Source organism: Argopecten irradians, chromosome 6 (genome assembly GCF_041381155.1).
Source record: "Argopecten irradians isolate NY chromosome 6, Ai_NY, whole genome shotgun sequence".
NCBI classification, from domain to species: Eukaryota; Metazoa; Mollusca; class Bivalvia; order Pectinida; family Pectinidae; genus Argopecten; species Argopecten irradians.
This window is the reverse complement of record NC_091139.1, coordinates 21752251-21777656: the sequence shown is the minus strand read 5'-3', so window position 1 is coordinate 21777656 and position 25406 is coordinate 21752251. Positions and strand designations below refer to the sequence as shown.

At 34.0% G+C, this 25406-nt stretch overlaps 2 protein-coding genes across 2 annotated transcripts; both read left to right on the top strand.

Annotated features, from left to right (window-relative positions):
- Positions 1 to 10038: 10038 nt before the first annotated feature.
- LOC138325326 (glycoprotein 3-alpha-L-fucosyltransferase A-like) lies at positions 10039 to 21285 on the top strand. The gene is made up of 2 exons (XM_069270886.1): positions 10039 to 11322; positions 20962 to 21285. The coding sequence occupies exons 1-2, from the start codon at positions 10127 to 10129 to the stop codon at positions 21281 to 21283; spliced, it is 1518 nt and encodes a 505-aa protein (XP_069126987.1). The 5' UTR covers positions 10039 to 10126; the 3' UTR covers positions 21284 to 21285.
- Positions 21286 to 21681: 396 nt separating this feature from the next.
- Positions 21682 to 25404, top strand: LOC138325324 (glycoprotein 3-alpha-L-fucosyltransferase A-like). Its single transcript, XM_069270885.1, has 2 exons — positions 21682 to 22943; positions 23473 to 25404. Exons 1-2 carry the CDS (start codon positions 21682 to 21684, stop codon positions 23804 to 23806), a joined length of 1596 nt encoding a protein of 531 aa, XP_069126986.1. The 3' UTR covers positions 23807 to 25404.
- The last annotated feature ends 2 nt before the right edge of the window (positions 25405 to 25406 follow it).

The window sequence follows — 25406 nt, the reverse complement described above, 5'->3', positions numbered from 1 at the left end:
TTCTGTATTTCACCCTCCGCCCAAGTCACAACTTCCCAATAGGTACCACTTTTTTGTTGAGAACTCAAATCAAAGACAGATGTACATAGTACTACATACTACATTTTAGTCTATGTGTTTGTAATCACTGTTACTACAGTATTGATACATAAATGGTCTATGTACAAGTTACACATAGACAATAAATGTGAAATTTGGTTCAGACAAAAAGATTTTTTAACATTTCAGATAACTTGCTAGTTTTATGGTTTTATTTATATGTTGAGTCTACTCTCTTGTAAAGTAGAATTTAGAAATGCTAAGACAATGGTATCTATATTGCTATATGTAAAAAAAATCCTTATATTTTAAAAGTAATTGAAAAGCTATCTCACAAGCCCTGACAAACAAATGGGCCGGCATATGGATGCAAGAATTATAATCACTGGATCTAGAGGACTAATATAAACAAATATTTCTACAAAGTTAAACAATGAAAAAGTATTGCATCATAATTTTATTTAATGATTACAGTTGAAAGGAACATTTAATAAATTAATACTGTTTAAATGTTCTGTTCATGATCTTCTAGGTCCATATTGGAAAAGTTTACTTTCAAGAGCACTGATATCAACATTTTATAAATATACAGGACATTCATTACCCCTAAAGAGGCCCCACGAAAGAACCGCTATTTACCCCAGGGTTACGTTTTACGCGATTGGGGAACAGGTATGAAACATGTGACCATATGTGACCACTCATTTATGAAAAAATACTGCTAGGGACTATTTACATAATGATCAAAATACGAAGACTCACTCACTATCAGCTGAGCAGGGAGTACCGGGTAGTAGGCCTAGGTACGTACAGTAGCGGTCCGGAGCCGCGTGCTCGTTTGAACTGTTCTCTTCACTATAACAAGTTGTATTAACACTCTCCATGCGTCGTAATGTTTACCGAGTCATTTGTTGGGATTGTCGCTGCTCCATTGCCTTTCCTTTCGCATTTTAGGTGAGTCAGTTGGTTGTTTTGGCGGAAACCTTTTGGTTCAAAACTACGGTAGCCATGTTTTGTTTACTACGGAGAGTGGTGGATGTTGCGCATGCGTTAAGGTTGAACTGCACTCATAGCCGGTCGGGAGGACTTTTAGGATTCCCATAGATATTATCATTTTCTTCGCATGTACAGCGATTTTGACGGAAAGTTTTATTTTTCTAATTCATAAGAAATTATACCGGATATATTAATACCATTTTTACCGATTTTACAGTCACTTGCCCGACTATTCTGTTTTTTTTTCAAACTTAAGAACTAATTGGCGTATTATTATTCATTCCCAAAAGTGTATAATGACACAATGCCTTCAGTTAATTAAAGATTATCGTGGTTATTATATTGGTATCTTGGCTTCGCTTTTTTGTATTTTTTTCTTTTTGAGAAGATCATTTATAGAATTGTTAAAATGCATTTATTGGAGATATTATACAAATGAAAATGCAATCTGGGTGGCAGATTAATAGAATAGCACCCGTTAAAAATTGAAAAGGCAACTAAATTTCAATGTTTATCAATAGCTTTTCAGTTTGCTTTCAAATATCCAGACATTTAAAAGATTTTTTGAAGTTTCATAACCAAACTGGTTCATTCAACCACAATGTCATTTTTCTCGCGCGGACCATCCATGGTGTCAGTAAACAAGACTCACATCCATTAATGTAGATATTATTACACCAAGTCTAGGCTGCATTTATTGGCTCATAATGTAGATCACGATTATCATTAGAGTAATGGGAGTCGATGTGGCAAAATGTAAATATACAATTTTGTATCATTAATTGAAGATACATTTTTCATTATTAAATTGTACAATGGATCCATGTTTATTTATTTTATACAGTGGATATGTACTTAAAAAAAACGTAAAAAAAGTATTCTTATACCAAAATCTGGGGATATCTTAAGCGGCCTTGATGTCCCAGGTTAAGGTCTTGGTACCATCGCACAAACATATAGTTAATATTTTCCCATGCATTACGGCCGCGTGACTTCACTTCGTCAACAAAGTTACTATTTTCTCGGGAAATATTAATAGTTTTTCCCCATAAACTAGACTGGTTTTACTATAAAAGATGCAAAGATTTGTGTTAATTTGTATGGAGAATTGACTTTTAGTCGCTATTTTCTTCGAATTTGTTTCAAAATGGCGGTATATCATAATTGTCTAATTGCATTAAAACTTCGGGGTGTAAGAAAAAACCCTCTTTCATAAATATGAGAGATAGGAATATTCTGCCCTCGCACGCCTCGGGATTTACATCTTTTCGTGATCTTCGGGTAGAGTATCCCTATCCTTCATATCGACATATGAAAGAGACTTTTGATAAAGTTGTTGTGCTTTAACATTAAAAACTGTTGATTTTTTTCAAGTTCAGAGATCAAAATTTTCAATTAATCCTTATTTCTTGATGAATACCGGTTAAATTTTATCGAGTGATGTGCCATCTTTTATTTTTGTCACGAGTGCGGATGGAAACTTTGAATTCGCACTCGTGAAAAACATCAACGTTTCCAAGTCACTCGATATTTTTACTCGCTTTTGACCAATCGGAATGCAGCATTGACAATGAAAATATCATTTTGATTGTTACGTCATAAGTTTGAGCACAAAAATAACGTCATATTTTTGTGTAGAATATGACGTTATTCCCACAAAAATACAACGTAAAAACTCGGTACAATACAATGATGGAATAACCTTTTGCGAAACTAGTAGTGATGGTCTTCTGTTAGGAAATGTAATGGAAGCGAGAAAAGCCTTATAAGTAGAGAATATACCTTGATTTTTGATGAATACTAGTTATATTTCATCTCGTTAGGTGGAAACTTTGATTTTTTTCAAGAGTGCGAGGCACGTAACTATCAAAATGATATTTATACTGTCAATTCTGCATTCCGATTAGTGAAAAGCGAGTGAAAATAACAATATTTTCACAATAAAATATCAATATTTTCACAATAAACCTTATATTTCACTGCGAAAATGTAGTAATGTAGTTGTATTTCTGCAAACTATCGTCAAGTTTCCTTGAACAATCGCAACGTATCGGAGAAAATTCCGACAATCCCCGGAGATGAGAAATTTCCGAAGATTGGCGGAAACTTCTCCGTGATGTTGCGATTTGATCTTAATCATCTCCAACAATGAGTACCAGATTTCATTATCTACATGGTAATCACCACGCGTGTCCCCTTTTTATTTTGTAAGTAACGATGTTCTCGATAATCAATATTAACTAGATGTATGTATAACCAGACGAATAGTTCTTTATATCGGAAACCCAGAACCTGTACTTAACATGTATAATTGATGAGTTCATGTGTACTGTGTACTCAAACAACAGCACGTCGACTTTCTAACGTTATATCATATTGTCTAGATTTGTGTTGCTGATATGTCGATGAAAACAAGTGATGTCTGACATTGTTTCTCAATAAATCCTTTGCCTGTAATGTTGTCATATTTATATCACATATAGTATGATATAATTTGTACAAATCGTGTTCTTCGGGAATAAGTTTTCCTTTTATTTGATATTGGCATTTTACTTAGGGTTTAATTAATTTTTCTAAAATTGAAAGATAACAAGAAGAGCAGGAGAATTTGCTTCCATTATCAGTAGAGGTTAAACAGGATTTCTAGCGGAGAGGTACATAGGGGAAAATACCAGGCTATTTTATTCGATGTAATGCAATACACAGTAGTAAAGGGCATTCCAAGAATGGTTTTAAATGTCGAATATAAAAAGCTTTCTATTAGGGATCTTTGGATTTTATAGATAAGTTTTAATATTATTTGGTTTTGCAAATGATATATCTAAATGTATGGATTTTTTTAAATTTTGATGTGGGGTCTTTCATCTCTTTTTTTTCAATATTATCTTTATCTTATGCGCATAAATCCTCGCAAATCGACTGAGGAAAAATGGGGAATATACATGGTATTAATATAAAAAGTACAGATATTTGAATATCACAATGATGATACTTAACTGACTTCGAACGTAACTGGACAGTCTCTGAAAGAATCATTAGAGAAATAGAAAGTTTGGTTTGGTTTGGGTGATTCGATTAACGTTCTATTAAAAGCCGTTTTCTACTTTGCGATCTTGGATTTGAATCCAAAACGAGGATTATGTACAGGTGCAGAGATTCGGGTGGAATTGTTCGTGTGACAACAGATACAGGCATTGAATCAATTTCTGTTGAGAAACCGTTGTTAACATTTTTATCAAACCTCTCATGGACAAATATATTCATTGCTTGACCTAAGTGGGTCATACGATGCTTAGATGCTTATAAAACGATCAATCACTGTGTTCTAAGAGCGATAACTCCTGTAATTCTGAACGGTCCAAAACATACAGGATTATTCTTTGTTTGTATTTAATGTTTAGCCATATTACTCAGACAGTTCATCACAAAACTTTGTGTATTCAGCATAATAAATACAAAGTAAGATAGGTTTGTACTAGGAGAATCACCCTGGCTTTTACGGTTAGCTCAGCGTTCAGCTACTTGCTTGCCGCGAGTAAGTGGAAGACGGTATTATTATTTTTTAAACATTTAACATTTTATTCAATATTCCATGTAGAAAACAATTCATTTACCCTATCCTATAAAGACTGCAGCGAATTCGATTCAGTATTTCTCACCAGATATTAACAGCCAACTCTCTACTTTTTAAATCATAATGACTAAATAACTCTCATCGTAACTTTTGCCAATCTAATAGAGAAACAATGATGCATTTATTTTTCGAGTGTGATGAAGCACAAAATTTTCTCAATAAATATACATTGTTATGTGGTAAAATAGATAACATCAACAATCCATCTTTTAAAGTTATACTGCTTCTTTAGTAACATATTTGATTGTAGGAGCACATGTTTACACAAAGCATTAAAAGTTCAACGCTTTCTGTATTCTATTGTAGATCACTATAACGTACAAAATATTACCAACAAGAAAGGCCAGATTACAAAATACAAATTTTTAAATGAGTGAAAGAACTTCTTTAAACTTTTGTTTAAGACAGGTTTATTAATTGCATTTAGTTGATGCGATTATCATTTTCCTCCAGAATCTGCATATTAATTGATTTTCAATAACTTCGAAACTTTATGACTAAATACATGTTACCGTGAAAATGGTTTTACCGGTTTTTGATCTAAACCCCTAAAACATCCCAAAATGGTCTATGGACACTCTGGTGGGTCCAAATTGATATAAACTGTAAATTATCATAACCTTGTGGTTCAAACTGCATGAGTATGAGTTTAAGTAAGTGCTTGTGTGAGGACTGTCTTGTTTATCATTGTGTTGTAAGTGTGTAAGAAGTATATGTAAATCGGTATGTGCCCGATAAAATATAGGTTATATCAAACACACTCTAAACTGATGTTATCGCACCCCCTCTGAAGTTTTGGATTTTGCCTTTCTCGTGTGTTTCTATGAATACGTGTCATTTAGTACTTGAGATGTGACTTGTTGATGTGAGTGACAATTTAATGATGCAAATTTTCGTTTCTTTTAAATAAAAAAAACTCACATTAAATTTTTCTTTAACACCTACAGGTGCATACTGACTCAAGCAATATTACACTCATATCGCTTGAGGCTGTATTACATGGTTACCCAAGCAATCCAATTTTTTGGCGTTACTGCGTAAACAAAATGATTATTTTCTCGATATTTTTTCCTTCAAAATGGCGGGAAATCATATTTATAAAATTGCAATAAAACGTCGAGGTATAAGAGAAAAATAATCTTACACAAACCTCTGGTTTTACAATATTTCGTGGCCCTCGGATAGAATATCCCTATCCTTCGTTTCCACATATGAAAGAGTCCTATTCTCTTATACATCCTTATCAGCCTCCAAGTCCTGATACCATCCACTGGCCTTCGGTGTGAGTGTGGTTTTAATATAGCCATGTAATAATCTGTAAATGATCTATACAATATATAATTTAATTTCTTATGTTACACCCGTTTCTATTGGTTAGACTTTTGAGGTTATTTTTCCATACACCGAAAGACTTGTACGTCACGTATTATGACGTCATACATACAAAACTTTTTCGCGGGGATTTTAAAAGCGGTACAGTCATTGACCAAACTGAATTATTGGATAAGATATCAATGCGCCACAACTCAGTTTGTTTTATTGTAAAAATAAGTAAAATTACGGAAATTTATGCCTACTTAGTACCTGTTTGAGCTATCTGAATTAAATTATAAGCATTATTCTCAATATCTTTTGGGGTTATGAAGTCATAGACTTTTTTCTTTTTCATAGACACTTCTCGTCTTTGAAGAATGTCCTTCCGTTTTTTGTCTATGACTTGTAACCCAAAAAGATATTGTGAATAATGCTTAAATACACCTGATACTATGGGAAATAACAATGATTGGATAAATGAGATGATAAGCATTCTCTACACCATTGACGACACCAGCCAACGAAATCTAACTTTTACACAAGTCGATTCTTAACACACCTAACTTCATATTGTGAAGGAAATCTGAGACGTCCGTCGGCAAACATCGTAATGGCGTCCTTTAAATTTTCTCGTAGTCTTCATCATCCTGATTCTGTTAAATTCCTGTAGTGTCAATATACATGAATTCCATCAGTTTATAAAGTGAGTAAACTGGACATAGAGGCTAATCAAGAAACAATAGAATTTATTATAAGGGCGCAGCCCTTCGTCTGGCACGAAGTGCGATGCACTTCGAAGGTAACACGTAGATGAAAATATAAGAAAAATTCCAATCTTCAAAATCCAATCCTACACACTGACTGCTTCAGTTTGCGGCCGCCATTTTTATACCTTTGGGAAGGGGAATCATGGGTAATCACAATGAATATAATGTTTTAAAGTAAGCTCATTATATAATCGAGCGGTTCAAACGCTGTTATGATCTGATAAACTTTATCTTCGTCCGACAGAAGCTCAGTGTTATCGCTTTTTATTTGTAAACGTTTAAGTGATTTAGACCACCTTCCAATATAATCAGCTGACCAAAAACGGAATATCCGTTACGGAAATACAATTTCTTCGATCTCTTATGGGGGTTTCCTTCTCAAATGAGGGTTGATGGACAAGGACAGAGTGTGAATATATGAATAAAAAAGAAAAATAAAATTCGGCTCTGTTATTTCCATAAATTGCAGTTTTTAACATTGTACTGTTTAATCAATCGGTAATGAAACATCTGGATGCGCCCTTTATTGCCTTGCTTTCAGTCATATTACATATTTTTCATGTGATATTATCAAAAATATCGGCTGTTTTCTATGAAGGGCTTGTGTTGCACTACTTCAATTGGTTTTTATATTACAAAAAAGTGAAACTACAATAATGTACAGCTGTTGTTCTTTGTCAGCTTTCTGACGACACCAGCATAAATATTTGATAGTTTAATCAATTTCATTACACGTTCGAGCAATGTATATATGTAGACTGTTCGTGGCTTCAGTGTGTCAATAAGATGGTTTACTGCTCATCCCGAAAAAAATAACTTTAATAATGATTTTCCTTTGATGTCTGTAATAGAAATATATTGTTAAATAACATTTTTATTGTAAAATAAAAAAAAATACACGTTTATGTATTGTTCATCACGAATAGTATTCCAACACCTATTTGAAGAGCATCGACTCATCTATTAAAGCACTGAATTTATATGTTCAATTGTCAATTCAAGGCCTGCCCAGCTAAAATCATAAAAAATTAATGTGTTTTCAATGAAACCTGATATATTTGTCGTTTAAACATTTATGTCGCTTTGCTTACACAAACACATGTCTATAAGGTTTTATACGGTACTTTCTTGAAGATCATATAATAGATTATTTTTTATCTACAAAGAGAACAAAATATATTGTTGGTTTTTCTCAGATTCTGTATAAATGATTTAGGTATGATACAATGTAACGGTCAGAGTTCGGCATATAAAACGTCCGACCACAATGTGTACATCTCACCATAGTGGGCTTTACTGGTATATCACAGTAAAACCATCTAATCTCACTTTCATGAAATCAGTTTGTTTCTGATATTCTTTTATTTCATTGTTTTTCTTTATTTTGTATCATTTTTTCCTGTATACATCCGTTGTATAAGGCTACCATTGCCTCGAGGATGATAATCAATGACAATTGTCAGGTTTAACCCGGAAGCTTATACTTCCGCCTTGCGATGCTTTGACTTTCTCATTTTACAGCCAAGGTTTTAGCATAGGAAATCAACATGTACATCAACAACCTTTCCACAGAATCCTAACACGGCTTCGATCAGGAAAAGCATTTAAAACAAATTATTAAAGCTTATTAGAAGTAATTGGAACATGGGCCGAAGCTATTGATAAAGCAGAAAACGCTGACATTATCTGTCTAGATTTTAGTAAGGCCTTTGACAAGGTACCACACAACCACATACTGAAAACAACTACATGGATACTTCTGGCTAATCTTGATAGGTTTATAGAAAAATCAGAGAAAACTAATTCGTATTAATTAGATTAATTACTCCATCATATTCTGTATTACGGTAATGTTAAGTAAAATGATTCCCGTTATCAATTTTTTTATGTATTTGAGACAGCTTATTCCATACGTACTGTAAATGTATCCAACAGTAATAAAGAAATCGGAAATTTGGGAGTACCGGATAGTGGACAGGGTGAAAATCCAGTCTGGTTAGAGTAACTTGTCGTGTGCATCAGGGTAGTGTAACGTTCCTGTTCTTGATGTGCATATGTATATAATTTACCTGCCTGATGTAGTCAATCGTAGTGTTACAACCATCTTCTCTTAAAAGATAAACATACATGTAACAGGCTTTCTTGTAAACTGCCAAAGTGTCTTTATACAGCAAATACAGTAAATTATGCACATAAAAGAAACTGCTTTCTTGGCATTGATTTGCTGCTATTTAGATGTAAACAAACATATAGGAAAGTTTGTTTTCTACATAACTTTCATTCTTATGAAGCTGAAGTGTTGACATGCCCAATTCCTTTTGTATTAGACCATCTTGTTATAAAATATTCTGAAATAATCAATTTTTATTTGTTTTCATACTAAATCCGACTTTCTGATTAGCAGATTCTTTTTCTTCATATACTATGAAGAAAAAATCCGAGAATGATGCGAAAACCCGACGTTATTATGACGACACAATAGAGACGTCGACGTTGTGCATTAATTTAGAAAAAAATAACCCATTGGAAAATCAATGGAATCGTATGTTTAAGCGTATTTTATATTATCAAGTAGTCTGAAAAACTAATTATAAGCATTAATGTAACTATTTTTAACTTCATCGGGGTATGAAATAAATTTTGTTTTTGCAATCTTTTTCCTAATAATGGGCAGTGTTGCATGGCCGACCCAGTTTTCGACCTTTTGACCCGGTATATTGCACATATATAAAGTACTCCATTAAACCTACCTAATATTGATATTGGGCAAAAAATCTTAATTATATAGGCAGGTTTAGCGGACTATATATAGAGGGGTTCGAATATCTACAGAACCCAAATCCTGTGCGTGGACAAGTTATTTGGACTACAATTAAAAAATCAGCGATACAATGGTTCAAAGGAGATTTAAATACGCATTAAAACTTTCTGCTCGGGAAAAAGTCTTCACTGATCAGTCATATCCGACAGGTTATTAGAAATACACTTGTGTGTTTGTTTTAAGCTAAATGTTCAATATTGATATTGTAGGAAATCCGGTCGTTCTGTATATCACTGTAAAAGCGTGTACATACATTGGTTAAGTTAGTTTTATCCGAGTATTTAAATTACAATGTGTTTACTTTTTTTAATGAAATATACATTATTCCACACAAGTGATAATCTACGTGGCCACCTTTACTATATACCTGTGCTTACCAAGTGTGACCAGGTGACTTCCTTATTCGGGTTTAGGGGTAAAGGTCGATAGCGTCAAAAGGCCTACGGTTGTACGGGTATAACGTTTACGTGGCGAGAGAGAACTTACCTGTGTATTTGTTCTGCATAGTTGCACACATCTTCATCTGGAAAAGGTGTGTCTACATGTTTATGGTGTATGTGTGTAGATATCCACGTATATCTTGTTGAGCTTCATGTTGATTCATTCACAAAACTTAAATCAAAGTTGACAATGGGATTTTTAAGAAGAGTGTTTTGGATAAGAAATACGAAATGGCAGGAAAAGGTGTTTTTCCTAGCAGTCGTACTTGTGGTGTTCGTTACAAGCATGATAAACATCCAACCTCAATTGTTTGTGTCTCATCTCGAACCAAAATTAACTTTGCATAATATGTTTGCAAAAAAGGAATACGTAACCGTTCAGGCTCGGGAGGGTTTCAGCTTTACGGAGAAATATCATTCAACAAAATTAAATGAAAGTAGTTTTTGTTTGGATTACTCGTACCCAGGAACAAGAACAGATTTCACTGTAGGTTTTGACCGGACAGAAAACCCACTCCACCCTATCATGTATTTTCCACCTGGCGTGGACATCAGTGAAGAAGAAAAGAAACGGATTCTGCGTCTTCTCCCGGACGGTTTTCTCCATACCAAATCCCAATCCGACCGAGTCTATCAACAACTTGAACATGTTCCCCGGACTTATTCTAATAACTCTGAAATCAAAGTGGTTTATATTTGGCATTTGGAGCAGTGGAAAAACGTGCCTACGGGATTAGAATTCTTTAAACATTGCAAGGTCAATCGCTGTAGTTTGACCCACGACAGGGCTGCCGAAAAAACTGCCGATGCTATAGTTTTTGCAAATTCCGGGCATTTACCAAAATCACCACCATTTCAGAAATCCTCTGATAAGCAAATCGCAATATTAAACATTAATGAAAGCCCTGATAGATCATGGTCGATGAAAAAATATAACAACTTCTTCAACTGGACAAACACATATAGAGTAGATTCTACAATTTATGATCCCTATTTCAAAATTGGACGAGAATGTTGGAATCCTCCAGATGTCCCTAAGTCAGGTCGAAACTACGCGGAAGGTCGGACAAAGAAAGTAGCCTGGATGGTTTCCAATTGTCATATAGTAAAAAGTGGTCGTTTGGAATATGCCAGAGAATTAGGTAAACACATTCAAGTGGATATCTATGGAAATTGTGGTACATTATCCTGTCCAGCTTCTAAACATCGAGAGTGCGTGGAAATGACTAGAAGGGATTATAAATTTTACCTCTCATTCGAGAATCACAAATGTCACGACTATTTTACGGAGAAAGTGATGAACGCTTACGAGTAAGTTTTTTTTATTCACTAAGACAATTCCACTTGTTCTTGAGTACCTTAGGAGTTAACATTTGTTGATTATTCCCTGATGTACCATTGAAGTTATATCATATATCAATTTAAAATATAACTTTTTCTTAATGTCTCCTATATCACTTCAACAAATCTTGCGTAATATGAATGATTAATCATTGACACAATGCCAGAAATCGATAGAGTAAACATTATCTGTTAATCTATCAGCTGTAAACTCATTGGTTTAAACATTCAGGCAATGTCTTCGACAAACATGGATGCAGGAAACATAATGAACAATCAAATGTCTACATCAACCAGATCTGCGTCATTTTCATTCCAATAACTAAGACTCACTGTTTAGAGTGTTTTTCTTATGATAATAATACACAAATATCATCACAATATTAGTATAATAGATAGCAGGTCATAAAGTATGTGTATGTGATCAAATAATGACAAATACGAGATATAAAATTATTTCGCTGATTGTAGACATTTAAAGGTTATGCATACATTTATTAAGTATGTTTTACCTTGTACACGACAAAACAGTTTCATTTAGAACACATTGTTTTTAGTTTCAAATGTTTCAAGGTTACACAATACACACACGACGTCACATATATAAATGATACATAGCGGACAGTAATCAAAATATGAAAGTTCTTTAAACAATACATACATGTACAATAGGAAAATTAACACATTTAACAGGTAATGAATTAGGTCAGAAATAGATTAATTTCTAATTAATTTACATAATTTATCTACGAATCGGCACATTTTATTAGGTTTTAGCATTAAATATATTGAACATGCCTTGCATTTTTTCTCGACTTGGGTATAGTATATTGTAGTATTTTGGGATACATTTATTTCTTAAATACATCACTGATTCGTGTTCACATTTAATCGCTCCATAATTATGGAGATCTTTTGAATCACTTTTATTTTTATACACTGGTTTTATAATACATAGGGGACACGTGTGGTAGATTGTTATGTTCGTCCTTTGGCCACAGCAGTTATGAGGGTACACCTTCGACGACCCTGGCTATTGATAGAATGTAAAATAAAACCAAACAAGTAACAATACAATGTTTGTTCAAGTCAGCACTCGTTGCTGGAATCAGATCTACAAGACAAAGAAGAAAATAATTAAATGGAGATTAAAAGAATATCATATAACGTTGAAATTACAACACAAAAATGATTGCCATTAGCCAGCTCTGCTTTTGTATTCTATTAATATTTAAATTCTTTCAGTTCAAAAGAAAGTATGCGGTGTGTGTCCATTCGTAAATTCATGTTGTGATGTCAACGTATTGTAAAATAAAGGGCAATAACTCCGATATATCGGAATACTATCTACAATAAATACTTAATGTGTACATAGGGCACTCAGACCAAGTAGTTATAAGGTACTTTGTGATATGTTTAATCTTCTATTAGCCTATGTATTTACTTTATGGATAAGTGAAGACGGACTTAAGACTTGTGGTATGGCATTCACAATCTTTTGTCAGTCAAATTTGGCAACTCAATATATTGTTATGATAAATCATTGCTATATCTAATCGGTGGGCTGAGCTGACCAGTCAATTGATCGAAAGCGTCCATGTTGAACTAATCCGTGAAAGTGCGTATTAGTTTTAATATGATACTACTGTACATGGACATTTAAGCGTTTATATTATCAATTAATCAATTAGATTGTCGATAATTGACTTCAACTGCCATTCTACAGTATGGTGATAGTGACTGCCTGTTGTAAATCAGCACAGACTGGTTCGTTTGTCACTAGGACATGACCAAGTATATCGGTACTATGGCATGGGTATAAGCTTCGTTACTTTGAGCAGTTGACGTACTATGTAACCGGTAACCGTATACGAGGCACATCCAAATAGCATTGTACATGTAGCTATCCCCTTCTCTCTTTTATTTTTCTGTAATAGGTATATAGTGTCGGACTGTCACAATACACTACATTCAATGTCCTGTCTATATAAAAAAATTGAACAGACTGAGTAGGGTTTCAAATTGAAAACGTGATGTATTGTTCTATTTTTGACAAAGCTATCTAAGCCGATAATCGCCCATGTGTTGTTTATATTTGAACTGAAGAATTATTGGTTATATAAGACTCAGACATTCCCCAAGAAAGAACGCCATTCGTATACCATATAACTGAGTTTAGGTTTCGGTTTACGTAAATAGTTGAGTTATACAACTAGGATGAAACGAATGAAATTGGGAAAAAATAGTGAATTGGCAATTATTTTAAAACTGTCTTTTGCCCTCCCCACGCCTCGGGTTTACTCCACTTACATCCTGTCGTTACACATTTTGATTTACATTGAAATCGTATGAAATAACATGGCAGGTTTTGGAGGCAGATGAAAATCAAGTTATTCTGTGAAAACTACCGACACACGTTCTATACGTTGATATAGTTATTTGGACACAGAACCTCTTGATGACATAATCTATTAATAGGTGATAAATCACAGCTATCGAACAATAATCCCATGTCTATCTCTGTTTTACCTCGCCTGGCAGCTGGTCATTAATGGACAGCTGTAATGGTATCTCATGATCAGCATCATGGCTGACCTTGTACCATAACCACGTGGTCACATATTGAATCTCAGGTCACTATTGACAGATCGATTATAAACCGACTTCAGTCCTTAGCAGTAACACAAATCTTAGACGTATTTTTTTAACCTTATGAAAGTTCTATTGAATAGTGTATTTGTACTTGGATTTACCGAGGGGATTAAGATTGGTGTCAGCTCATGTGCAAACGAATAAAGTCTTAAAGTTTCAACTTTAAACCTTACTTTCAGCAATAGCTGATACACGGAAACTGAATGATTTTTTTCATTTTTCATTCCTTGACTAAAGTTTATCTTTTTAGGAATATACTTTTTGTTAAAATTAATTAGCATAAATGTCCTTTTTTCAATTTCATCGGGATTTGAAACAATGTTTTGTTACCGAAACATTTAACCACATGATATAGCAATCACCACGTTACTCATACTTTTAAAAGTGTTCATATAAAATAAAGAAAACACAGAGTACCGTTGTTTCTTTTTGCGATAGACTGCGTGTAGTGCACTAATCTTCCTAGCTCCATTGTCAGTGGTATTACAGTGTACACCAAGTAAACACATAACAGACTTACATAACAGTATGATAATGAGTCTAACGTTAGTCATGCAGTATCTGTAACTTTGTTCATAGTAAACAAAGCAATGAAACGTTCGTGTGTAAATCACATAATCATTGAGAACTCTAAATTAAAAATCGGACGAGGCTAAGAAGTGCAAGGTGAATTATTAGTTATTTTTGGAAACGGACTAGGTTATGTGTATATCTCCTGTACTGAATTCATCAAATCAGCGCAGTTGCATGTCAACTCACAGCTAAGGAAATATCTGTAAACGTATGGCAATACATTAGGTGGAAATTCAATACAACCGGCACATATTGTTTTCCAATTTCCAGTGACATTAAAGTCTGTTTTAACAAAAAAAATATCAGATGTAAAGATATCTATTATCGTACTTAATGTACCCTATACTAAATCTACTTCATTAAACTTTCACGCGATATCTCGATACTTTGTAATTGTAAGAAAATGGTTGTCAGAGAATTTTTCAATTCAAGCATGCAATGCCTGTATTAAACAGTATGCACTCTTTGATACTGAATCTTGTGAATGGCTATATTCCTCTGATGTAAAAACATTAAAAAAATTTACTATTTAAGTCTGTCACAAAAACAATGCACTTAAATAGTAATTGATTATACAACTAATGAGAAGAAAAATCCTTTAGATTAACAAACTAGTTAAACACATTACTTGTTAGAATCTAAGAAGTAGTGTATTTGAATAATAATTCTAATGTATGTTGACCTGAGATATATACACGTAGACTAAAAATCCAGCCTTGTGAGCTACTACACATAGTTTTATGTGTTGTTTCAAACTACCATGGCCAGTGTCATAACAATCGCACGAAAATAAAATAAATAACAATACCATTGATGTATATTTATGGAACGCTATAGCTGTCTCGTATGGTTCAAATATACTATATGAATTTGTTTTTTTCTTTATATTATATGGTTTTATCATTACATTATCTGATCTTATCAATAAATGGTATCATTTTATCAATATTTGATTTGATTTGACTAATATATCATTTGCATCTACCATTATTTTATTTCCCTTTGTCTTGGTATTGTGTTCTTTTATCATTATATCAATCCATTTCATCATTATTTCATTTGGTGACATATATATTTTATTTACATCTACCATTGTTTTATTTGGTGTTATCATTATATCATTTTCATCCATCGTTATATTATTAGATTCCGTCGTTATTTGATTCCCTTTTACAAACTTATCAATCTACTTTACACTATTTTCAAACGTCATTATTTTATTCCATTAATACTTTATATGATGATACTTTTTCATTGTATGGTTATACTTTTCCATTGTATGGTTATACTTTTCCATTGTATGGTTATACTTTTCCATTAAATGGTGATACTTTTCCATTGTATGGTTATACTTTTCCATTGTATGGTTATACTTTTCCATTATATGGTTATACTTTTCCATTGTATGGTTATACTTTTCCATTGTATGGTTATACTTTTCCATTATAAGGTGATACTTTTCCATTATATGGTTATACTTTTCCATTAAATGGTGATACTTTTACATTGTATGGTTATACTTTTCCATTGTATGGTTATACTTTTCCATTGTATGGTTATACTTTTCCATCATATGGTTATACTTTTCCATTGTATGGTTATCCTTTTCCATTATATGGTTATATTTTTCCATTGTATGGTTATACTTTTCCATTGTATGGTTATACTTTTCCATTGTATGGTTATACTTTTCCATTGTATGGTTATACTTTTCCATTGTATGGTTATACTTTTCCATTATATGGTTATACTTGCCCATTGTATGGTTAAACTATTCCATTGTATGGTTATACTATTCCATTGTATGGCTATACTTCAAATAAAGATGAAATCAAATAATATAACGATAAATGAAAATAATACAATAATACCACCAAATAAAACAATGATAGATGTAAATCAAATATATGTGTCACCAAATCAAATAATGATAACATCGATTGATATGATGATAAAAGAAAATAATACCATGACAAATGAAAACAAAATAGTGATAGGAGCAAATGATATATTGGTCAAATCAAATAAATATTGATAAATTATTGATAATTTATTGATAAGATCAAATAATATAATGATAAAACCATACAATATAACGAGAACACAAATTCATATAGTATATTTGAACCATATGAGACTGCTATGGCGTTCCATATATATTACACTTTCAACAACTTAATCTGTTTTTATATCTGTCTCTCATATGGGTTTACTTAAAAACACAAAAACCTCCAATACAATCATCTTGTACTGTGCTCGAAATACAGGATCAAATACACAACAAAACTAACCCTACTTAAATTACGCATGAAGGCAAGATTCTATGGTTACGTGGACAACTTGTATATTTGAATGTTTGGAGAAGATCTAGACACCAAACAAATGTATATCGTAAAAAATAGCTTTCTCGGAGTCATATTACGCCCTAATAGAGGACAAAACTCCACTGTGCTATCGTTTAGTGTCCATAGAGATCATTACCGGCCTTGTTATGTCCATAGATATCATTACCGGCCTTGCCATGTCCATAGATATCATTACCGGCCTTGTTATGTCCATAGATATCATTACCGGCCTTGTTATGTCCATATATATCATACCGGCCTTGTTATGTCCATATATATCATTACCGGCCTTGTTATGTCCATAGATATCATTACCGGCCTTGTTATGTCCATAGATATCATTACCGGCCTTGTTATGTCCATAGATATCATTACCAGCCTTGTTATGTCCATATATATCATTACCGGCCTTGTTATGTCCATAGATATCATTACCGGCCTTGTTATGTCCATAGATATCATTGCCGGCCTTGTTATGTCCATATATCATTATACCGGCCTTGTATGTCCATATGTTCTCGCTTTTATAGATACATCATCGCCTTGCTTGTCATGATTCCGCTGTATATGTCATAATATCATTACCGCCTTGTATGTCCATATATTCATTACCGGCCTTGTCCATAGATCCATATATCATTACCGGCCTTGTCATGTCATGTCCATAGTTCATTACGGCTCCTATTATGTCCTTGTTGTCCATAATATTACCGCCTTGTATGTCCATAATTCATTACGGCCTTGTATGTCCATAGATATCATTACCGCTTGTTATGTCCGCATATTCGATAGATTACGCCTTATCATTCGCCTTATGTCCATAATATATTACCGGCCTTGTTATGTCCATAGATATCATTACCGGCCTTGTTATGTCCATAGATATCATTACCGGCCTTGTTATGTCCATAGATATCATTGCCGGCCTTGTTATGTCCATAGATATCATTACCGGCCTTGTTATGTCCATAGATATCATTACCGGCCTTGTCATGTCCATAGATATAATTACCGACCTTGTTACTATGTCCATAGATATCATTACCGGCCTTGTCATGTCCATATATGTCATTACCGGCCTTGTTATGTCCATATATATCATTACCGGCCTTGTTATGTCCATAGATATAATTACCGACCTTGTTACTATGTCCATAGATATCATTACCGGCCTTGTCATGTCCATATATGTCATTACCGGCCTTGTTATGTCCATATATGTCATTACCGGCCTTGTCATGTCCATAGATATCATTACCGGCCTTGTTATGTCCATAGATATCATTATCGGCCTTGTTATGTCCATAGATATCATTGCCGGCCTTGTTATGTCCATAGATATCATTACCGGCCTTGTTATGTCCATAGATATCATTACCGGCCTTGTTATGTCCATAGATATCATTACCGGCCTTGTTATGTCCATAGATATCATTGCCGGCCTTGTTATGTCCATAGATATCATTACCGGCCTTGTTATGTCCATAGATATCATTGCCGGCCTTGTTGTGTCCATAGATATCATTGCCGGTCTTGTTATGTCCATATATGTCATTACCCGGCCTTGTTATGTCCATATATGTCATTACCGGCCTTGTCATGTCCATAGATATAATTACCGACCTTGTTACTATGTCCATAGATATCATTACCGGCCTTGTCATGTCCATATATGTCATTACCGGCCTTGTTATGTCCATATATGTCATTACCGGCCTTGTTATGTCCATAGATATCATTACCGGCCTTGTTATGTCCATATATATCATTACCGGCCTTGTTATGTCCATAGATATCATTACCGGCCTTATTATGTCCATAGATATCATTACCGGCCTTGTTATGTCCATAGATATCATTACCGGCCTTGTTATGTCCATAGATATCATTACCGGCCTTGTCATGTCCATATATGTCATTACCGGCCTTGTTATGTCCATATATGTCATTACCGGCCTTGTTATGTCCATAGATATCATTACCGGCCTTGTTATGTCCATAGATATCATTACGGCCTTGTTATGTCCATAGATATCATTACCGGCCTTGTTATGTCCATAGATATCATTCCGGCCTTGTTATGTCCATAGATATCATTACCGGCCTTGTTATGTCCATAGATATCATTACCGGCCTTGTTATGTCCATAGATATCATTACCGGCCTTGTTATGTCCATAGATATCATTACCGGCCTTGTTATGTCCATAGATATCATTGCCGGCCTTGTTGTGTCCATAGATATCATTGCCGGTCTTGTTATGTCCATATATGTCATTACCGGCCTTGTTATGTCCATAGATATCATTACCGGCCTTGTTATGTCCATAGATATCATTGCCGGCCTTGTTATGTCCATAGATATCATTACCGACCTTGTTACTATGTCCATAGATATCATTACCGGCCTTGTCATGTCCATAGATATCATAATTGCCGGTCTTGTTATAGGCAATGTTGCTATATAGGGTTTTGTATTACCGAGGTTTTATCTACATCCTTAAAATGTGTAAATTAAAAGTATCAAATGACACTAGAAGAGATTCAACCAAGCTTTTAAAGCGAATAAAAACCCTCTGGTCCCCGTTGTTTCAGTGACATGTTAAGTAGTTATGTTATGTGTATTATTGCCTTTGCTCTTTCACGCGTCACTAAAGTTGTATTTAATATTCAGAATACACGATTTTGAATATCATATGTATCACACGAATCGGGTGTTTTATAAACCCTAGAGGGTACTAATATAAAGCGACAGACAAAAATAGTTGTCACTCTCTCATCCGTATCAGTGAATAAAGACACCACTCTTTGATTCGGTTCACTTGCCAAACGGGTTTTACTATCAAGCCCTTTGTGTAGAAGACTGAGAAAAAAAATGCTATATATAGCGACTTGTTAGGATAAGTTGAACTTATGTACTTAATTGGTCGCAAAGTACAACAATGACATCTTAATACATTGATACAAATTCAAATAAATTTTAAGACGCATTATTTTCCCAAAAACGCTCATTTTCAAATTGTCCAAAATTAACGACGCGCATAGCGATCAGACTGGCTCTACGCTCTATATCTTACATGGGGATGTAACCCAAAATGGGACGTTAATGTAGCTATATATGGTAACAGGCATAATCCTCACAACAGTCACTACATTCTGACACAAACAAGATACAGGTTTGAAAACTTGTGTTCTCAACAGCTATATATTTGTATAGATATTGTTGGAAAGAAAGAATAGGAACATTTACACTGTAACAGTTACAAAACTAAAACAAAAATCAGGCCGTTAAAATGTGGTATTGTATGAAAAATGCAAAGCACCAAAGTCTGAAAAGGAGGGTGAAATAAATACAATGTACTAAAATTATGAAAGAGATAAAAAAAAATCTTTGTTGATCCATGAAATTCGCTGGAAATGTAAGTTATGTAAGGACATAATGGGACTATTTTTATTTCAGTTCCAGTTCTTAGAAACATAAATTATATCAAGTGGTATCTGATACAACACAGCGGGTAATGTTTTCTGTTCCAATTGTAACTTTGAATTATCAAAACATTAAGGTTTTACCAAAATTATGCAAAATGCATTCATCCATGCATGTTACAACATAACAACGTCCAAATGTGATATATTTAATGTAGAAAATATAAAGATATTGCTCTGACTTAAACAATGACGGGAATGCCTCGCCATATTTATTTTTTAGCTCTATAATTTACGAAGTCCTACACGTTAACGTTGCTATCATCTCTACCAGTAAAACCAATCCCTCCGCCGTACCTCCTTGATTTTCTCATAGGCGAAAAATATATAATTAGACTCATGACAATGTTTTCGCTGCAAATTATAAATACATGTAATATCTTCAACGACACTCGCCACGAAAATTTTGGTCAACATATTTATTACTGCGTCGGGTGTTGATAACAATCGGAATACAGAAAACAATAATTGTATATTTTTTTTAATTTCATGTTGATTATAAAATGTATAAAAATATTTGATTTTTCATTAAAATTCCCATCTTTTTGTTACAGTGCGGAGCTTATACCGATTGTGTTAGGAGCCAGGAAGGAAGACTACGCTCAGGTCCTACCTAAACATTCTTATATTCATGTAGAGGATTTCAGCTCTCCTAAAGAGTTAGGCGAATACCTCAATCTTCTGGACAAAAATGATACTCTTTATAACGAATATTTTAAATGGAAAGAGACAGGAGATAAAATAATAGACGATTTAAATTGGTGCAGGGTTTGTACACTTTTACATGAGACGTCACTTCCGGTTATGTGGTATGAAGATATTCAACAATGGTGGAAACCGGAAGGAGTTTGCAATGGTGCTAAAAACTGGAACTGATATTTCAAATGCTAAAGACATTTTTTTGCTAATGCAATAGTTGTTTTTTATTTGAAATGGTGAAGTGAAAGAGAAAACATGAAAATACAATATGAATGAGTGTTAACATTAAAATTTTACAAATCTTGAATATGTGCTTCTGGTCAAGAAAAAACAAGAAAGCGGAATATATGTTATTCATATATATATATATAATTAATCCTCGGGGAAATTATCATACCCGGACGTTCCCAGTTGTGTTCTAGTGTCTAAGGTCGATATAGCCATAGGCAACAGTGGTCAATGCCGAAGACATAGCAAGTGTTACCTGGGTCCGAACACCGGACATTACTGACTCGAGGCTGAATAATGGCTGCCAAAACACCAGGAAGTACAGCGTGTTATAATTTGCACTACAAATGACAGTCATTTTACGGATACAACCTAATATGACGAGAGTGTCGGTCTCATGTGTCCGCTGGTTACCGACATTTTTACCAGCAATCGTGGGTATTTGGTTTTTAGTGTTACTTGGCATAGTCTATAGAACTAATTTTTCCAGCAACCACGTGTCTTTACAAAAGCGAATTTCGCAAACATATACTTTTGATATTGAATTTGATGAGACGAAACATACGGAAAATACTGTTTTTCACGTAGAACCGTGGAATTATGACTATGACAGCAGTGACGACCAAGCTACAGCTTTATTTTCACGTGTTGTTACAGAAACTCTGTCGTCTACAGAGACAACGTCTAGTACAACAAAACAACCATTAATGAAAACATCTAACACGCTGCATCGTCATAATCTGACACAGACAACAACTTCTCCAGGAAAGGTAGTCACCACAATGGCCGCAATTAATTCGTCTTATTCAAAGTTTACCGACAAATTCGATCATGGCAAGGCACACGACATCTTTGATCTTCTACCTGATCGGAAAAATGTGTTGGACATTTCAATTAATGAAAAATATTCCAAGAAATATAACGCCGGGAGAATATTTCATCAATTAAACCACGCGTCGAGCAAGTATAACTCCAGCAATGTCAAGGTTATTTATCTCTCAGGAAACAAAGGTTATTGGCACCACACTCCAGGAAAGGAAGCATTTCAGCAGTGTCTTGTAAACGCTTGTGAAATAACATACGATGCAAAGCTCGGACCTGAGGCTGACGCCGTAGTCTTCAGTAATCCTGGACAGCTTCCACGGAAACCTCCTTTTCCGAGAAAGTCTCCGAATCAAATATGGGTGGTATCTATGATTGAAAATCCTGTGAATACGAGGTCGCTAAAAGGTTATAACGGAGTTTTTAATTGGACCATGACGTACCGAACAAATTCGGTTATTGAAACGCCATATTTTAAGTATCAGAACTATAAAAACAGTTTTATCAAACCAAATATTGAGATTAATTATGCCAAAGGAAAGACTAAAAACGTGGCCTGGATCGTATCTAATTGTTTTATGTCAAGAAGTGGGAGGATGGCATATGCTAAAAATCTTGCAAAGCATATCGATGTAGATATCTACGGCGCATGCGGGACAAAAAGCTGCCCAAGGAAGGAGAATGAAAAGTGTTTGCGCATGCTCGAAGCTGATTACAAGTTTTACTTGGCATTCGAAAATACCAAGTGTCTGGATTACGTCACAGAAAAAGTTGTGAAAGCATTAGAGTAAGTGATTTTATCTTTAAAAATATTTTATCAACTTTTTTACAAAGGTAATGATTATATTATCTTTATTTTGGAAATATCATGCTTATGAAAAATGAAATAAATTAATTACGCCAACCATGCATGCATGAGTACAGAATTGATATGATAACTAACAGATGGTGAAAGGAGTGTTAACTGGAGACATCTTTGGTGAAATACTGTACAAATATAAAATACGTTCTTCATATAACTCTAATCCTTGTTAATGTTATATTTGTGTTACAGTAATTTACAGTTGCATTGATGCCCTTTGACGTAAATATTTACATATATCTGGTGTATAATTTTCAAAAACAATATTTATGCTGAATGCATATATTACAGATAATTTCTTACCATTTTTTTCTGTAAGCTGGACGGTGACAGGGGAAGGCCATGTAAATAATGTCCTTTCGCAGTCACTGTATTGAAAATAACTATTTTTATTGTAAAGCATAAATACACTTTAGATTAGAACCATCATTATTAATAGCATTGTTTCTTTCAGACATAAAGTGATACCAGTTGTGCTAGGCGCCCCGAAAGCCACCTATGAGGCCATGCTTCCTCCGGGATCCTTCATTCATGTCGATGACTTCCAGTCCCCAGCTGAACTTGCGCAGCATTTGCACCGATTAGATCAAAATGATACCATGTACAATGAGTACTTCCGGTGGCGTGGAGAAGGAGAATTCATTGAGACAAAGCCTTGGTGTCGACTATGCGGACTTCTACATGAACCTCTCCTTCCTCCTGTTTGGTATGATGACATTGAGAACTGGTGGCGACCTAAGAATGTTTGTATCGGAAAGTCTGATTGGACAGATAGCATGATACCCTAACTAGTATGCCATCAAATAATGTTTGTATTAGAAAGTCTGATTGGACAGATAGCATGATATCCTAACTAGTATGCAATCAAATGATGTTTGTATCAGAAAGTCTTATTAGACAGATAACATGATATCCTAACTAGTATGCAATCAGAGGGCATTTGTATCGGAAAATCTGATTGGACAGATACCATGATATCCTTACTAGTATGCAATCAGAGGGTATTTGTATCGGAAAATCTGATTGGACAAATACCATGATTTCAAAATGAGTGTGACCAAAGGATGTATCAGACTGATACAGTATAAATTGATCTTGAAATGCAATAGGGGCAGTATAAATTGATCTTAAAATGCAATAGGGACAAAAAAGTGATCTTGAAATGCAATAGGGACAGTATAAAGTGATCTTGAAATGCAATAGGGGCAGAAAAGCTAATATTTTAAACGAATCCTATGTATTAAAACTATATGGCATGTGAAAACTTCTTTTTTATTTTTTAAGAATTTTTTTAGAAAAGAATCTCTATTTAAAAAGTATTAAAATTGATAAATCAGTAATTACATGTAATTCTTTGTTTTCATGTGCATCCAACATCTGCTATGGTGACGAAGGATGTGCTGTGTATGTTTTACCGTCTCTGACACCTAGGTTATATTTTACTACACAATTAGTAATAGTTTTATGTGTCCTAGTCACGTTTTTTTTAACTATTTCTGACGAAAACTTTTTTTGAGGATTGAAGTAAAGATGATGCTGTTCTGGAAAAAAAGTAATGAGGTCTGTTATATGCAGGTATAACCTTTTCTGTGAAAGGAAAACCATGATTGTAGGGAAGGTTTTATTGTTTAATTATTGTGCGATAAATTCAAAGATGGAAATAGGTGGAGGAACCGTATATACCTTAGTACTCCGCTTTATTCGTTTTATGTTTTGGGTGCTATGTTTTATAAGCCTAACTATGCAGTGAATATGTAATTTATTGAAAAAATTGTATTTATTTTGTAATTTATTAATGTGCCATATATAATCTGCTCAAGTTCGGAACTACACGCTTTATATGAAAATTATTCTTGAAAATAACAATTCTACTAAAAATGCTCATTTTTCCAATGAATACATTTTCTTCAATGAGACCTCGAGTGTTACCGTGTTCTATCAATCTCCATTTAGCACATTGATGATGTATTCTGTAATCGAATCTATAGGCTCAACAGTAGGTATTACAGTGTGTGATTCACAATGCGTGATCCGAACCCAGCATTATCTGGAATATGTTTTGTAATCTAAGATAAATATTTCAATTTTTCTTAAATTTAAAAAGTTATATCCAAAGTAAATTATTATCGGAGATCATTTGGTTTGCTGTTATGATAGATTTTACTAGCAGTATCATAAGTATTTTCATAAAAACCAGTGAAGTCAGTCTTAACGTAAGCGATATTTTTATACACAAAATTGTATCTACAATTATATGTGAAAGAGATGACAAGTCTTCGAATGACAAATGGGCTCTACAAATGTGGTTATATAAAGTGTTGAATTTTGTTATTTCTTATTTTAGTATGTCTTTGTGAATTTTAATAAAATTTAATAGGTTATTGAAGC

Excerpts from the sequence above, each read along its gene's own strand:
- LOC138325326 (XM_069270886.1), top strand. The coding sequence starts at position 10,127 with ATGTGTGTAGATATCCACGTATATCTTGTTGAGCTTCATGTTGATTCA. Across the intron at positions 11,323-20,961 it reads AAAGTGATGAACGCTTACGA|TGCGGAGCTTATACCGATTG; the intron begins GTAAGTTTTTTT and ends TTTTTGTTACAG.
- LOC138325324 (XM_069270885.1), top strand. The coding sequence starts at position 21,682 with ATGACAGTCATTTTACGGATACAACCTAATATGACGAGAGTGTCGGTC. Across the intron at positions 22,944-23,472 it reads AAAGTTGTGAAAGCATTAGA|ACATAAAGTGATACCAGTTG; the intron begins GTAAGTGATTTT and ends TGTTTCTTTCAG.